The sequence below is a fragment of the Cynara cardunculus genome, unplaced genomic scaffold (genome assembly GCF_001531365.2).
Source record: "Cynara cardunculus var. scolymus isolate 2C unplaced genomic scaffold, CcrdV1 Un_Scaffold_2987, whole genome shotgun sequence".
NCBI classification, from domain to species: Eukaryota; Viridiplantae; Streptophyta; class Magnoliopsida; order Asterales; family Asteraceae; genus Cynara; species Cynara cardunculus.
The window spans coordinates 39944-55694 of record NW_020201300.1 but is presented as its reverse complement, the minus strand read 5'-3'; the positions used below and the strand labels follow the sequence as shown (position 1 = coordinate 55694).

Below are 15751 nucleotides of genomic sequence, written 5' to 3'. Positions count from 1 at the left end.
GGTTAGCAGAGAATCAGACAAGTATTCTATGCAATAAGAAAATGATCTATATTAATTTGTCGGGGAAAGAACCAATTATTATTTATAGTGATCAGCAGAATCACCATATTAACTTGTTATTGGTTCTGAAAGCCCGAAAGTGTATTCAGAATAAATGTCAGAGTTATTTGGTTGATGTGGTAGATGCAAAGAAAGAAAAAGTTAAGCAAGAATTGATTCCAGTTGTGTGTAGTTATCTGGAAGTCTTTCTGGAAGATTTGATTGGTCTACCGTCAGATAGATCTATCGAGTTTATGATAGATTTGGTACCCGAGACAACACCAGTGGCAAGAGCACCGTATCGGCTAACACTGTCTGAGTTAAAGGAGTTAGTTACTCAGTTGAAGGATCTTCTTGACAAGGGTTTCATCAGACCTAGTACCTCACTCTGGGGTGCTCCGGTTCTGTTTGTCAAGAAGAAAGATGGATCAATGTCGGATGTGTATTGATTATCATGAATTGAATAAACTAACGATTAAGAATAACTATCATTTACCAAGAATCGATGATCTATTTTGATCAACTGGTGGGAGACAATTACTTTTCAAAGATCAATTTGTGGTCAAGATACCATCAGTTAAAAGTCAAAGAAGAAGATGTTTCCAAGACTGCTTTTTGAACTCGGTATGAACATCATGATTTTTTGGTGATGCCTTTTGGTCTGACCAATGCTCCTGCAGCTTTCATGGATCTAATGAACCGAGTATGTAGTGAATATCACGATAAATTTGTTATTGTATTTATTGATGATATTCTTATATACTCAAAATCTGAAGAAGAACATGTTGAGCATCTTCATTTGATTCTTAAGCTTCTAAAGAAATAAAAATTGTACGCAAAATTGCCCAAATGTGAGTTCTGGTTAAGAGAAGTCCAATTTCTAGGTCATGTTATATCTGAAGCAGGAGTGAAGGTTGATCCTTCTAAGATTGAAGCAGCAGTGAAATGTGAGGCACCGGAAACTCTTTTGGAAGTTCGTAGTTTCCTGGGGTTAGCAGGGTACTACCAAAAATTCATTCAGGATTTTTCTGAGATTGCAGTGCCATTGATGAAGTTAACATGGAAAAATGTTAAGTTTCAATGGAAAGAAGATCAATAGAAGGCTTTTCAGTTATTAAAAGATCATTTGTGCAGCGCTCCAGTTCTGTCTTTGCCAGAAGGATCAGAAGATTTCATGGTTACAGTGATGCATCAAAACTAGGTCTGGGTTGTGTTCTAATGCAAAGGGGGAAAGTAATTGCTTATGCATCCAGACAGCTAAAAGATCATGGAAAACAATATCCAACACATGATATGGAGCTTGCAGCCGTAGTTTTTGCTCTGAAGATTTGGAGATACTACTTGTTGGGGACTAAGTGTCAGATCTTCATAGATCATAAAAGTTTCCAACATTTTTTAATCAAAAGGAGCTGAACATGTAGCAATGACGGTGGATTGAGCTGGTAAATGATTATGACTATGAAATCATTTATCATCCAGGGAAAGCTAATGTGGTAGCAGTTGCCTTGAGCAGAAAAGAGAAGAGTGGTATGATCAGAGTTGTGGCTATGAGAATGAATTTGTTGCCAGATCTTCACGGTGAGATTGCAAAATATCAGGGGGAAGCTGTTAAAGAAGATAACTTCAAGTCTGAACGATTGGGTAAACTGATTACTACCTTGGAAAAGAATAATAAGGAACTCTTGTGTTTTCAAGGTCGGATTTGGGTTCCGTGCTATGGGAATACCCCGGAAATTATTTTAAACGAAAGTCATAAATCCCGGTATTCTATTCATCCTAGAACTAATTAAATGTATAAAGATTTAAAATCATTTTATTGGTGGCGTGGATTGAAGAAAGACATAGCAAAGTATGTGGAGCGATGTTTGACATGTCTGTAGGTGAACATTGAATATCAAAGGACATATGGGAATTTACAGTCATCAGAAATTCCTATGTGGAAGTGGGATCATATCATGATGGATTTCATAATGAAATTACCTCGAACTCCAAAAAGATATGATGTCATATCGGTAATTGTGGATCGTCTGTCAAAATATGCGCACTTTCTTTCAGTAAAAGAGAATTATCCGTTAGAAAGATTGGCAAGGATTTATATTAAAGAGATTGTGACCAGACATGGAGTTCCGTTGTCTATCATCTCAGATAGAGATAGTCGGTTTACATCCAAATTCTGGGAAAGTTTTCAGAAAACTTTGGATTCTCAGATTCGGTTGAGCACGGAGGTATCATCCACAGACTGATGGGCAGAGTGAAAGAACAATTCAAACTCTGGAAGATATGTTAAGAGCATGTGTTATAGATTTCAGGGGATCATGAGAAGATCATCTGTCGTTAATTGAATTTTTCTACAACAACAGTTACCATTCCAGTATCCAGGCGGCACCATATAAAGTTATGTATGGTCATAAATGTAGAATGTTGTTGTGTTGGAATGAAGTGGGTGAAAGAAAATTAACAGGACCAGAAATTGTTCAAGTCACTTCTGAGAAGATTGAGCAAATCAGAGAGAATATCAGAATAGATCAAGACCGTCAGAAGAGTTATGCTGACAGACGTCGTAAGCCGATTGAATTCCTTGTGGGGGATTATGTGATGTGACGGGTGTCGAGTCCGGCAAATAATAAAATTTTATAAAATAAGCCTATTATCTCTAAAACACACTTGTAATAGCGATAAGTAGGGTCGTCTCCTCAGGGACTCGGTATTAACCGTAAGTCCAAGACGTAATCTCGTGCAAATTCATTAACAATAAAACTATATATAAAAAAAAAGGAGGGGGGTTGGAATATTTATAAATAGCCTAAACATGCAAAATAAATTAGGAACTTTAAACAATAATAAGAACGAGACTAGTAATGAGCATCAATCAACTAATCCTTTGGATTATATATCATCGACTCATTCAATCCATTTTCTCAAAAGAAACNTGAAGGTCTTGAATGCTCGCTTGAGTTTCCTGTTGAAATTTCACCATGTTGGCAGCCATAGACTTAACTAAATCCTCTAAKGACGTACCTGAGCCACTAGGAGCTTGAGGTGACGCTTGATGTTGATGTTGGGCACTTGGCTGAAATGGTGCCTTCGGTTGATGTTGTTGCTGAAAGCCCGACGGTGCTTGAAATTGTTGAGGTTGAAGCTGTTGAGGCGGCTGGAATGAACCTCTCTACTGGAATTGCTGGCTTTGTCCTTGTCCTTGCCTCAAGGCGTAGCTTAGATTCGGATGTTGCCTCCAACCGGGGTTGTATGTGCTCGAGAAAGGGTCGGGAGCCCGATTGCTTGAATTCTGAAAGTTGCCACCCCCAATGGCATTCACTTGCTCTTCTTCCTCATGTAAMGTYRGGCATGCATCGGTAGGGTGTGCCACTGATGAGCAAAATCCGCATACCTTGACTTGAGGCATATTACCCATGGCAAGCTGTTTCACAAGGTTARTCAAATCAGTTATCTTAGTTTCTAAAGATTTAACATGTACCTCACTAGCGCCTCGGCCAATGTCACTCTGTACTCCAAATTGCTTGGAGTTTTCCGCCATGGTATYTATCAAGGTTCTTGCTTGAGTTGGCGTCTTGTTCACTATAGCTCCTCCACTCSCAGCATCCATCATCTTTCTTTCCATCGGGAGCAAACCTTCATAAAAATACTGAATTAGTAATTCATCAGAAATACCATGCTGAGGACAACTTACACAAAGGCACTTGAAGCGCTCCCAATACTCGTATAAAGATTCCATGTCCTTCTRCTTGATCCCACATATCTCTCTTCTAAGCCCGGCGGCTTTGGATGCGGGAAAGTACTTGTCGAGGAATGCTCTYGCCATTTGCGCCCAAGTGGTGATGGATCCCGGCGGTAAGTAGAAAAGCCACTCCCTAGCTGCGTCAACTAGGGAGAATGGAAATGCCTTCAGCTTGAGATTCTCCACCGTCGTGCCTTGTGGTTTCATCCCCAAGCACACCATGTGGAACTCGGTCATATGCTTGTAYGGGTCTTCATTASCTAAACCATGAAAACGAGGTAGTAAGTGTATTAAACCAGTTTTAAGTTCAGCACTTACCTCTTCYGGYGGATAAGCGATGCAAAGAGGTTGCTCGGCGACGTTGGGTGCTGCCCATTCCCTTAAAGTACGTTCGGGATTCACCATTTCCTCTTCAGTCTCGATGACCGGCTTTTCTTGCTTAGAWTAAGGTTTCTCTTCTTCGTCCTCCGTTTGGTCTTCAGAATCGGACGATAACTCAATATCTTTCCAAATATTGAGAACCGGTGAAGAAGTAGACGTTCCTTGCTTCTTTCGAAGCTTAGCTTGCTTTCTTAGCTTCTTTGCGGTTTTCTCAATTTCCGGATCAATTGGCAATGGTAAACCTGCACGAAATGATCTTGGCATAAACAGTTAAACTTTGCCGAGTCCCCAGGAGCGGCGCCAAAAATTTGACGGGTGTCGAGTCCGGCAAATAATAAAATTTTATAAAATAAGCCTATTATCTCTAAAACACACTTGTAATAGCGATAAGTAGGGTCGTCTCCTCAGGGACTCGGTATTAACCGTAAGTCCAAGACGTAATCTCGTGCAAATTCATTAACAATAAAACTATATATAAAAAAAAAGGAGGGGGGTTGGAATATTTATAAATAGCCTAAACATGCAAAATAAATTAGGAACTTTAAACAATAATAAGAACGAGACTAGTAATGAGCATCAATCAACTAATCCTTTGGATTATATATCATCGACTCATTCAATCCATTTTCTCAAAAGAAACTACGTTGGTTAGGACATCGACACGCGTCAAATTCTGTTCGTTATAAAAGCATGATCAGTCTCGAACGCTCTACGACTAACCTCTAATTAGCTAATCAAACCTAGTCACGGACTTAGAATTTAATTRYCAATTGYATTAACRTCAAACAAACCCAACACTAATCGACAATCGGACGCCGATTGTTTAGATTAGATTATACGATCTTACAACATCATGATTTAACCTAAATGTCAACTGTGTGTCGTGTGCTACTTCAATAAACCGAAAAGCAATTACGGACTTAAAGSTTTATCTAGCAACTCGAAATTGAATTAGACATAATAAGGGATCCTACTCAAAATATCTAACTCAAAACGATAAACATTCAACTCTAAAATCGCATAAATAGCTTCAAATGAYATTAAAATTKATGCGAGTCTCAACAAATCCAAATTCAAAGTGATCACATACCCATTACTAGAAATAACAAAATTAGCTACTCATACTTAGAACTAAAAAAGAATTTACAAAATGATTGATATTTAAGAATTAGTGAAGAAACCTGGAATTTGTCTTCAAAATCGCCACCCAATATCTAGAAATAGGTTTACTGTTTCTTCAACGAATCCAGTCCTGATCAATCCTTTTGAAAATCWTGATTAGTCCTCTAATTCTCCATCTCCACCGACCGCTGTTTGCTACCTTTCTTCAATTGACAGCCCCCTTCCTCTCGTTCTGCTGCCTTGATAACCAGCTGTCCTTGACAGCTTCTTCTTCTCCTTCTCGGCTGCTCGATTCTGCTGAACAGCCCCTTCTGCCCTCRATTTTACAGCCTTCAATCCACCACCTGCTGTCTCTCTCGCCTCAATCCACAGCCTCTCGATGAYAGCTTCGATAAACTGCCTTCAATCGACAGCTTATTTTTCTCTCTCGATGACAGCCCCTTCTGCCCTCGCGACAGCCCCCCCAATCGAACAGAACCCTTCTCTCCTTCAACGCCACCAGTCTCCTCCCGGCTGCTGCCTCAAGTATCCTCTTGATTCTGCCGTCAATCGAACAACCCCCTCTTGATTTCTGCCTTGCTCGGCTTCTGTTTGCTGCTCTCGATTTCTTCAATCCACCGATCGACAGGTTATGGTAATGCCTGCTGCTGTCCTTCTCGATTGCTTCTGTACCGACAGCCCCTATCGACAGCTCGTACTCGCCCATGATCTCCTGCTCTCGCTGCCCACGATCTCCTGCTGCACGACCTCTCTCTCGCTGCCCACGTCTCTCGCTCTGTTTCTGTTTTGGGCAGCAGCCCTGTTGCCTCTTCTTTGTTCACGGCTTGGGCTGTTGTTTCTTTTGGGCTGTTTGTTTTTCGGCTGATTTTGGGCTGCTGTTTGGGCCACAAAAATAACACAAAATCAACACATTTTCAACTTAAATAGTCTCTAGAAGTTAAATTAAATTGACCCCTTTTAAGCATATATTTGTATAAATTTGGACTTATCATGATGCTGAAAGTCTCGCCATGGAAATGGGTAGTCAGATTCGGTAAAAGAGGTAAGCTCAGTCCAAGGTATATCGGCCCGTTCAGAATTTGTAAGCGTTGGAATGGTTGTGTATCAGTTGGAACTACCAAAGAAACTTAGTTTAATTCATAACACTTTCCACGTGTCTAATCTGCAGAAGTGTTTGGCAGATCCGAGTCTGGCAGTGCCTCTACCAGAAGTCAGGCTAGACAGCAAGTTGAATTTTGTAGAAACCCCAAAAACAGTAACTAATCAGAATACTAAAGTTCTACGGAATAAAGAGATCAGGCTGGTAAAAGTTCAGTGCTGGTATCACAAGGGGTTTGAGGCAACTTGGAAATTGGAATCAGAAATGAAAACTGAGTATCCGTGGCTTTTTTATCAAAGGAATTACGGGACAAATTTTTTTTGAGGGGTGGATAATGTGATAACCGGGTCTTGGTTATCACCTGAGGTAATCAATACGTGATTATTTGATATATGATTATGTGAATGCATATTTGATCACGTAAGTATATATATTCTCATGCATAGAAATATATGCATAATTTTGAGTATATGCATATCCTATGAATATATGCATGAGATGTGTATGTATGAAGCATGAAATGTGGTATGAGTATGTTTTGAATGCATGAAAGTATGCATGGCATATGGATTATTAATATACATGGGTGCATGTTTTACATGCACAAGTCTTATGCATGCATGCATGCATGTGAGTGTAGCCGCCTTTCCACATGTGGAAAGGGTATATATATGTGGTAAAGGTTTAAGGTTGAGTTTTTCTGGCCATTGTGGAACTTGAGAGAATTCTAAGCGGATTACTTGCATTAGTTTGGAACTAAAAGTTGGATTTCTTCATACTTGCTCTTAAGATTGCAATAAGGTGAGTGGTTTTAAACATTTTAATGCATACAAATTTCAGTTTCTATATATTGAAATTATATTATGTTCTTGAAAGCATGTGGACCGGATTAAGTTTATCTCCGGCCATAGTATTGACAGGAGTGGATATGTCTGGTCATAGTGTTGACCGGACAAGGTGTTAGTGAAATTTTGAAATAATGAATCCGGCCATAGTCTTGACCAGAGAGGTGTGAGTCCGGTAGTGGTCTTAACCAGATTGGAGCCTATCCGGCTCTAGTGTTGATCGGAGACAAATAAGTCCGGCCATGAGTTAACCGGACTCGAGTTATAAAGTGTTTTTAATTTAAATGTTGACTGGATTTGATTGTGTTCAACCTTAATGGAAGAGTTTTGTTCGAATAAGTAATCCGGCCAGAGCTTGACCGGATATGAAGTCCGGCTAAAATTAATTATGTTGACCGGATAAGTTCGTAAGAATATTTTATTCAAATTTGATTATGTTAAGGACATAATGTTCTTTTCAAAATGATAAAAGAAAGAGTATACAATGTTCATTTTGAAACTAATCTGGTTAAAAATATAGATGGTGTTCCATTAGGATTTTTGTGACTTTGGTCTGTCCTGATTAGAAATAATCTGTAAATTTTGATAAGGAAATAAGGGTGACATATCAAGGAGTGGTGTACTTTGGGATAAGAGTAGCATATCAAGGAGATGTGTATCTTTGGATATAAGGGTGACATTTGTATACGTATATATTAATATAACTCTTACTATTATATCATTTTAAGATTACGATGTTTCTGAATTCTTATTTCTTTGTGATTTAAATATTCATGGACATGGTTCTTGTTGGAAATGGTAGTAAGGATGTTATTGAGAAAGAAATAATTGGCTTTTGGCCAGAGGTTTTGAATAATCGTATTTCTGATAAAAGTGATTAGAAATGAGTTATATGGAACCTGAAAGGTTCTAGCCTGTTTTTGGTTATAAAGTAAGAGATTGGTTTTGGGATCCAAAGGGGCACTGGTAGATATGAATTACATGGTTATGTATTTGTTTATATGAAAAGTTGATTTTAATAAAGTTTTGGTGATTTTCACCCTGCAGTTACATGGAAAAAAGGATCTAACTAGACCTTCCGGTCTAACCCTTATTTTGCATTTCTAAATATGTATTGCCGGAACTGCTGGGTTACACTAAGGTAAGGGGAAGGGGAAAATGTAATATTTTCCTGTGTGCATATCTGTGTGGAGATCAGTTAATGATGAATCTAATTTTGTAGATAAATGATGATCTGTACAAGAACTTGTATTTTGGAATTTTTGGGCTATGTATTTTGTACGATAATTTCTTGTACTTTGGGACTTAAGTGGTGTAATACATGTATTCCTTTTGAATGAAGTATGTGTTACATGTAATGTATGATGTGGGGTTTTACAATAACAATAACCCATAGTCTTTGCCAAATTCTTGCATCAAAACAGTTTTAACAACAATTTCCTATAAAGAACTATATGGTTCGAAACCCAGTTTCCAAATAAGGAAAGTTTATATAAACTAAAACTCACCTTATGTGCTTACGCAGATGAAGATACAAGATAAACAGCAACAGATTATTCAGACAATAACACAAAATCAACTTCTTTAATTTCCTTCTTAGGTTTCTATTTTTCTTTGCACAAGAGATCACACACATAAAGCTTTGTACCAACTTTTTAACAAATATCCATGAGATAAAAATTATCTCATATTAAAACCACTTAAACTATTGAGACGGTGATGATATTTCTTTTAAAATTATTAAAGCAAATAAGCATTTTAAATCCCTCAACTTACCCAAACTTTTCAAAAACCACCCCGGGCTTTAACATTGGATAACTGGTTATCACAGTAATGTAATAGATAAAGTTGTAGCTTAGAATAACATTACTATGTAGATACTTTTGTAATCGAAGAATCATAGATCAAAGGAATCAATACGGCATCCCGGATTCCACCTCGGTTGGCAGAGTTAGCGGGAGTCGGAAATATGCTTAGAGTTTGACCGCGGTTTCCCATATCAACTCATGAAAATGGTCACTACTTCTAGGTTCATAAATCAAGTAAAGGCCTTTTTATTGGTCGTAGAAGGATTACATATTGGATCTTGAAGTGGGATTTGATGTGATCATGGGAGCTTGTACATGGAATCACATTTAAATTTATTTTTGAAATAGTCAACATATCGAGATTCCACAAAGACATTTGATTTTAAATCTAAAGGTCTATAAACTTTTGAATTCTCAACATATCCCATAAAAACATTTTTCAAGGTTCTAGACACTAACCTAACTTCTTCTTTTTTCGTTTTGTCCCAAACTTCCGACTTTTGTTCCATCTTCTTGGGTGAAATAAAAAGAAGTTTTTTTTTGTTCCATCAAGTTCCTCTCCTAATCTCATATTACGTCAAACATGAAACAAATCGAATTTGTCTTACTCATATCATGCCATACATGGAAAACAGTACGTTAATCTCGCGTCGTTGGGTTCCATGTACGAAATGCAACCAAAGATTATAAATATTTCATGTCTTCGGTTCTTCCCTTTCTATCCCGTCAATTATGAAAGAAAATCTGGTGTCTCTTGCCTCGTATCCCATCCCTGTCCACCCAATAAAATTTTGACACCTAATTATATTTTATACTGATTAATTAATTAAATTCAAAACCATTAACACCGATACCCCCTCCCATCAATTACAGTGTTAATCGTTTTTAATTTGAATTAATTAATTAACATAAAATAATCATGTATCAAGTTTTCATTGAACGGACAGGATTGTTTTATTGGGTATTATTTTTTTAATTTATTTTAAATTAAAATGAGTGTGTACATTCACGTAATTTCTAAACACAGATAGAAAGTGATATTTGGAGATACATACACAATTACAAATATGTGAATCGACAAATATGTGATATTTGGAGATACATACACAGATAGAAAGTGATATTTGGAGAAAGTGTATCGACATCGATGACTTTTTAAGAGAGAGAGAGAGAGAGAGAGAGAGAGAGAAAAGAGAAGAGAAGACCATTAAACATGTGAAAGAGTGTACAAAGAAAAAAGAAAACTAAAAACAAACAATAAGAAACTACTTCTTGATTCTTAAGATGGTCTGCAATATGGTAAGAGCGAACAGGACAATACCAGCAAGTAGAGCAATTATATTCCATGGACTACTGAAATATATACGCTTCAACCGTGCAACATTTTTGGGCCAGTAACCATTGTAATACATATCTAACTGTTTCCACTGCTCCATGTAATAGAACTCCGCAAAGACGACTTGTTTGGATATGCGGTTGAGCATATTTGTAGCTTCTTGGTTTGAACCCAAGTCGTTGCTGAGGACTTTTGATTCTACCAACTTGGAAAGATCCTCTTTAGTATCGACTAGCATATCTATGGCACAAGCATATGATGTAACGTAATCAGGAACATCCGGAGTGCACTGCTCATATGCAATTATGTTCCTCAAAAATAGCTCAGTGTTATCATCAATACACAGTGCCGGCATTCTAAGAGTACGGTTGCCCCACCACCACCTAAAACATTCAAGCCGAGATGAACTGAAATCTATGGCCATTGGCCAATTTCCATTATTATTAGGCTTAAATCTCACTCCGGCCTTATCCAGTTCTGTAGCATAGTGGTTGGACATTGGGAATGTTGGGCAGGTTGTTGGGATATTTTGTGCTGGATGGAAATATGTTTGCAGAAGGCCAAGAATATGATGAGGAGTTGTACCCACAACATCATTTCCGCTTACTTTGAAGGGGTTGAGAAATTGTAAACGTTTAAGGACTTCAGAAGCAAGACATAGAGAGGGCCATGTTGGTAATTTAGAAAGTGTGCAGTCAAAGATGTCTTGAAGAACAAAGAAAGGGATCTGATTTTCTAGCAAGACCAGGTCATGGAAAATAGATTGTTCGAGGATAACATTTCTAGAAATTAGAACCTCATGTTCTTCCGTCGGGAAAAGGAATTCGAGTATGAAACAAGCATCCATTACCATCATTTTTGCAAGTTCAACTTCGTCTGTGTAGGTCTTCATCCCACCGTAACATGCCCTGATTTTGTGTATTGAAGCATTCACCCTCTGCAAACATGCATCCAGTATTTGCCTTGGTGGGAAATCAAAACGATCTAATAGATGATGAAGATAAGTCGCTTTCTGTGCTTCAAATTCTTGCACCATTTCATCTTTACTGTGCAGAGGTCCAATAGAAACCACCTGAGGTTCAAAAGAACTCGGGCTTAGATCCCGGAGACTACTAGGAATCATGTAAATTGATGGTGGAAGTTGATTGGAAAGGTTTTGTCCGTTTTCTTTGCAATCAAGAAGAATTTGGATGGTGTCTGAACTGTTAGGTACACCTCCAACTAGGGGAGGGCCTAGCTTGGAGTATACGGTGTCCCATGCCACTGCTTCATAACGGTGTTGTAGTGGCACTTGTTTTCTGTTCCTTAACCATGCCACCGTTTTGTCTCGTTGTAGATTGCGGTACTGCCACCATTTCGTTTTGTTTCGATGTGTGCTACGATGCCACCATTTCGTTTTGTTTTGATGTGTGCTACGATGCCACCATTTCGTTTTGTCTCTAGGTCCTCCTCCAACCTCGGCGTCCACACTTGGCATTGGATATGTTAGCTCAAACTCCCCTAGTATACAAAACTTGATACGTTAGCTCAAAATTACAAAACTTGAAAAAGAAAGATAGGGGTTACCTCGTATGCCAACAACACTACCGGAATTTCCTTCTTGGTTGGCCATTTTTATTCAATAATATGGTTTTGCAGGCTGTAGATCCCTTCACATTCAGAACTAATTATAGCAGCCATGAGTTTATGCTAAATTGCTTTATAAAACCATTATATCTCAATGACGTCGCTTTTGCCTTTCATAAATTTATACCCAGAAACTATTTATCGTTGAAGTAGATACCAATTGAGCACTTCTATTCAACGCAGTACATTAAAAACTGTAATTGAATTGAATGATTGTACTTGGAATATGACCATAAATTAATATGCTACTGTATTTTAGCAAGAATTTGAAAGAGTAGTTGTGATTCAGAATTTTTTAAGTAAGCTCAGATTTGTTTCCATTCAGACAATTGTCTGAGAAGTCCTTATGTTTACACTTGAATATTAAGACAATTTTCAAATTATGACTTCTTTTATAAACATCGAAAAGTACATATAGAGATAAAACATGTATTTCTATAAGGTCTGGTTTTATAATCTGATATCATCCCATGAATAAAAAAGAACTCGTATTAAACAGATAAATGTTTGAATTTTTCTAAATAAATTAACTATTGGATTTTTTATTTTAAATGATTAAGTTCCTAAATTATTTAAATAAATGAACAATTGACTTCTAGAAATTAGTTACCTATATTTTTTAATGCAAATAACCTACTTGTCAGGAAGATTTTAAATTAAAAAAACTTAAATCAGTTTTACTATTCTCAAACCCAACGACATCACTCTCCCTTGCCTCTATCATCAACTCTTCATCACCATCCATAGTTTTGATTGCATTATGTCATCAATCTCCCTCTTTTTGATCTGTTTTTTTTTCCAATTCCACCTTTTTCCAAATTTTCAGTGGAAATAATAAACAAAAAAACAAAACAACTCAATAAAGGAAGATCGACAACAACGGCCAACAAAGACGAGGTTGTGATGAAGGAGCAGATGACGATGTGGTGGCACGAGGGGTGGTGAAGTGAGGGGAAGCAATAACGTTGGGTGCGAGGGGGGCTTGAACATTGTAGGGTTTTGAAACAATATAAAACCGATTCAAAGTGTTCTTTTAATTTCAAAATATGTGTAGCTGGTTACATGTAGATTTTTCAAGTTAAGAAAAAAATTGGACAAAAGGTACGAAAACATAACCTAAAATGTAAATTTTGAAATATTTAAGTACTAAGATAACTGAAATAAACATTTATCGGTTACCATACCAACATAGCGAATGACTTAAACATTGTGTCAACGTTATTTGGTATATATGTGACAAATGATGGATTTTTTTATATGAAATTAGTTTTATATTATTCTTACTTTTATTAAAATTTTATAATTTAATTTAAAATCCCAAGAGGGTAGGGATCCCCATCTTCCTCGTTGACTTAGCAAGTCTTTCCCAATACCCTTTGGTGGAACAACAACCTCAATTAAATACACTAAACAAATCCTCGTTCAAAAATGGTGTAACTTCACAACCTAGCAAGACTAAAATGGGTGCCAGCTAGAATATCAAGAACAAGCTCGGTAGTTACGAATATTGAATGTTTCTTGACTTATGAGGTGATAAGCTAAAGTAAGAATTTCCAATGGTTGAATCCCATAATTTTGTGTAACCAATTTCCATATGTAAGAATTTAAGTAACTGAAACTACAACAAAATCGGGTTTATAAGACGATATCAATTTCTAAGCGTCATAACAGATATCTTTATTGGACTTAGTTTATAGAACCAAAAAATAAAGTGTCTTATCTAAACATGTTGTAATAAGTTTATATGACATTTTTTGACGTCATAATAGTTTTTTAAGACACTTTAATATAAAGGGTCTCATTAGCAACTTTATAAGACATTAATTATTTGAAGAAAAAAAACGTCCTATAAAAACAAGTGTCATATAAAAAATTGAGTTTATAGGACACTTTCTCAAAAGTGTCCTATAAGGTTGCTAATGCGACGCTTTATATTAAAAATGTCTTAAAAACTTATTGAGACGCCCAATAGCGTCGTGTAAACTTATAACAACGCCTTTAAATAAGACGTTTTATATTTTTTGGTCTTATAAAATGGTTTATTATGACACTTAGAGATTGGGGGCTTCCTATAAACCCAATTTTGTTGTAATGTGATTTATTTATTCAAAAAATATTAAGACTTAGGCCATGTTTGATGGATAAGTTAGATTATGTTTTGAACTTATCGCAGAAGTCTTGTTTAGATAGACAAAAAGTAGTTTATTAAAACGTTACTTGCAGTAGTATTTCAATAAACTCCATAAACCTTATACCACTTTATTACAATTGTACCAATATTAATACTAATTTTCATTTATTATTAATTAATAATAATTGTTATTATTATTTATTTATTAATATTAATTTGAAATTATTAATTAATTTTAGAGTAAATTATGGCTTTGGTCCATAGGATTTGTATTTTCTATGAAACTAGTTCTTTATCTTTATTTATTGCAAAAGAATCTTCCACCTAAGCAATTTGTCTTGAATTTGGCCCCTCACACTAGTTGCCATCTAACTTGTCCATTAACTATGAGGATAATTGTAACACCCTCAATCCGTACATTGCATATAACACATATATTATACATAGAATACATGTCTTCTCCCACATAGGTCCATAATACAAAAGTCTATAATGTAAAATACGCAACCCAAAATTTCCAAAAGTACATGCTCTTGTATCCTAGCATCTATGCTTCCAAAACAGCTAAGCACATAGGGAAGTAATTCACATGATGCTCTTTCCCTTATTATCATTATCTGCACACATATTTTTGAAAACACACAATGAGGGTTAGACATTAATGTCTAGTGAGGTTCCCTTTTATGTAATGCAGGGTGAAGATCACCAAAACATTTATCAAATAATCATTCCACAATATGCGGAATAAAAATTAGATTCTGTTTTGATCCAACGAGCCTCTGGTTCCAAACCACACTTGGAATATATTTCAATAACCAGGACCAGAGCCCCTCTGGTCTCTTTTCCAGAGCTTCTGGTTCTTCGACCAGAGCCCCTCTGGTTGTACTAACCAGAGCTTCTTGTTCAAAAGACATGATCAACTAGAGCCTCTCTGGTTCAACGTGTAAGCCAACCACAGTCTCTCTGGTCTATTTTTCATAAAAAGATTTTAAGTATAAATTTTTTTCCTCAAAAACTTCTAAAAATATGATTTTGACATAGAAGCTCTTATTAATATATACAAAGCCTCTGATCCAATTAATACATTTAATAAAAACTTGCTCATTCTCCAAATCAATAACCAGAATCCTCTGGTCCAATAATGAGGACCAACCAGAGCCCCTCTGGTTCCTTTCAAGGAATAACCAGAGCCCCTCTGATTCCTCATAAAAATAATCATTCTGCTCCAAAACACTTTTTAACCAATATCAATGGCCATAGCCCATGTTTTCCCCTTCTCAATAACATCAATACTATTATTTCTAATAAGAACAATATCTTTGAGTTCTCAAATCACAAAGAAGTAAGGACTCAGATATATTTTAATCTTAAAAGACATAATAGTAAGAGCTATAATATTCACACACAATTGCCACCCTTATATCCAAAAGACACATCTCCTTAATATGTCACCCTTATTACAAAAGACACATCTCCTTGATATGTCATCCTTATTCCAAAGGACACCTCTCCTTGATATGTCACCCTTATTTCATCTTCAAAATCTATGAACTAGTTCGGATGAAGGACCGCAGTCACAACCATCTTATCGAATCCTCATTCATAGTTTTATCCATAAAATCTATAGA

At 36.5% G+C, this 15751-nt stretch overlaps 1 protein-coding gene and 1 non-coding gene across 2 annotated transcripts; one reads left to right on the top strand and one right to left on the bottom strand.

Moving 5' to 3' along the window:
- Positions 1-3704: 3704 nt before the first annotated feature.
- On the top strand, positions 3705-3811 carry LOC112503423. Its single transcript, XR_003067970.1, has one exon. It is a non-coding gene; the product is annotated as a small nucleolar RNA R71 (small nucleolar RNA).
- Positions 3812-10165: 6354 nt separating this feature from the next.
- On the bottom strand, positions 10166-12085 carry LOC112503419 (putative UPF0481 protein At3g02645). The gene is made up of 2 exons (XM_025107460.1): positions 11933-12085; positions 10166-11866 (listed from the first exon to the last, which is right to left on the bottom strand). The coding sequence occupies exons 1-2, from the start codon at positions 11976-11978 to the stop codon at positions 10296-10298; spliced, it is 1617 nt and encodes a 538-aa protein (XP_024963228.1). The 5' UTR covers positions 11979-12085; the 3' UTR covers positions 10166-10295.
- Positions 12086-15751: the final 3666 nt, after the last annotated feature.

Bases quoted from the DNA above. Each gene is read 5' to 3' on its own strand.
- LOC112503419 (XM_025107460.1), bottom strand. From the start codon at position 11,978: ATGGCCAACCAAGAAGGAAATTCCGGTAGTGTTGTTGGCATACGAG. The intron at 11,867-11,932 runs GTAACCCCTATC...TTTGTATACTAG, and splicing joins TAGTGTTGTTGGCATACGAG to GGGAGTTTGAGCTAACATAT.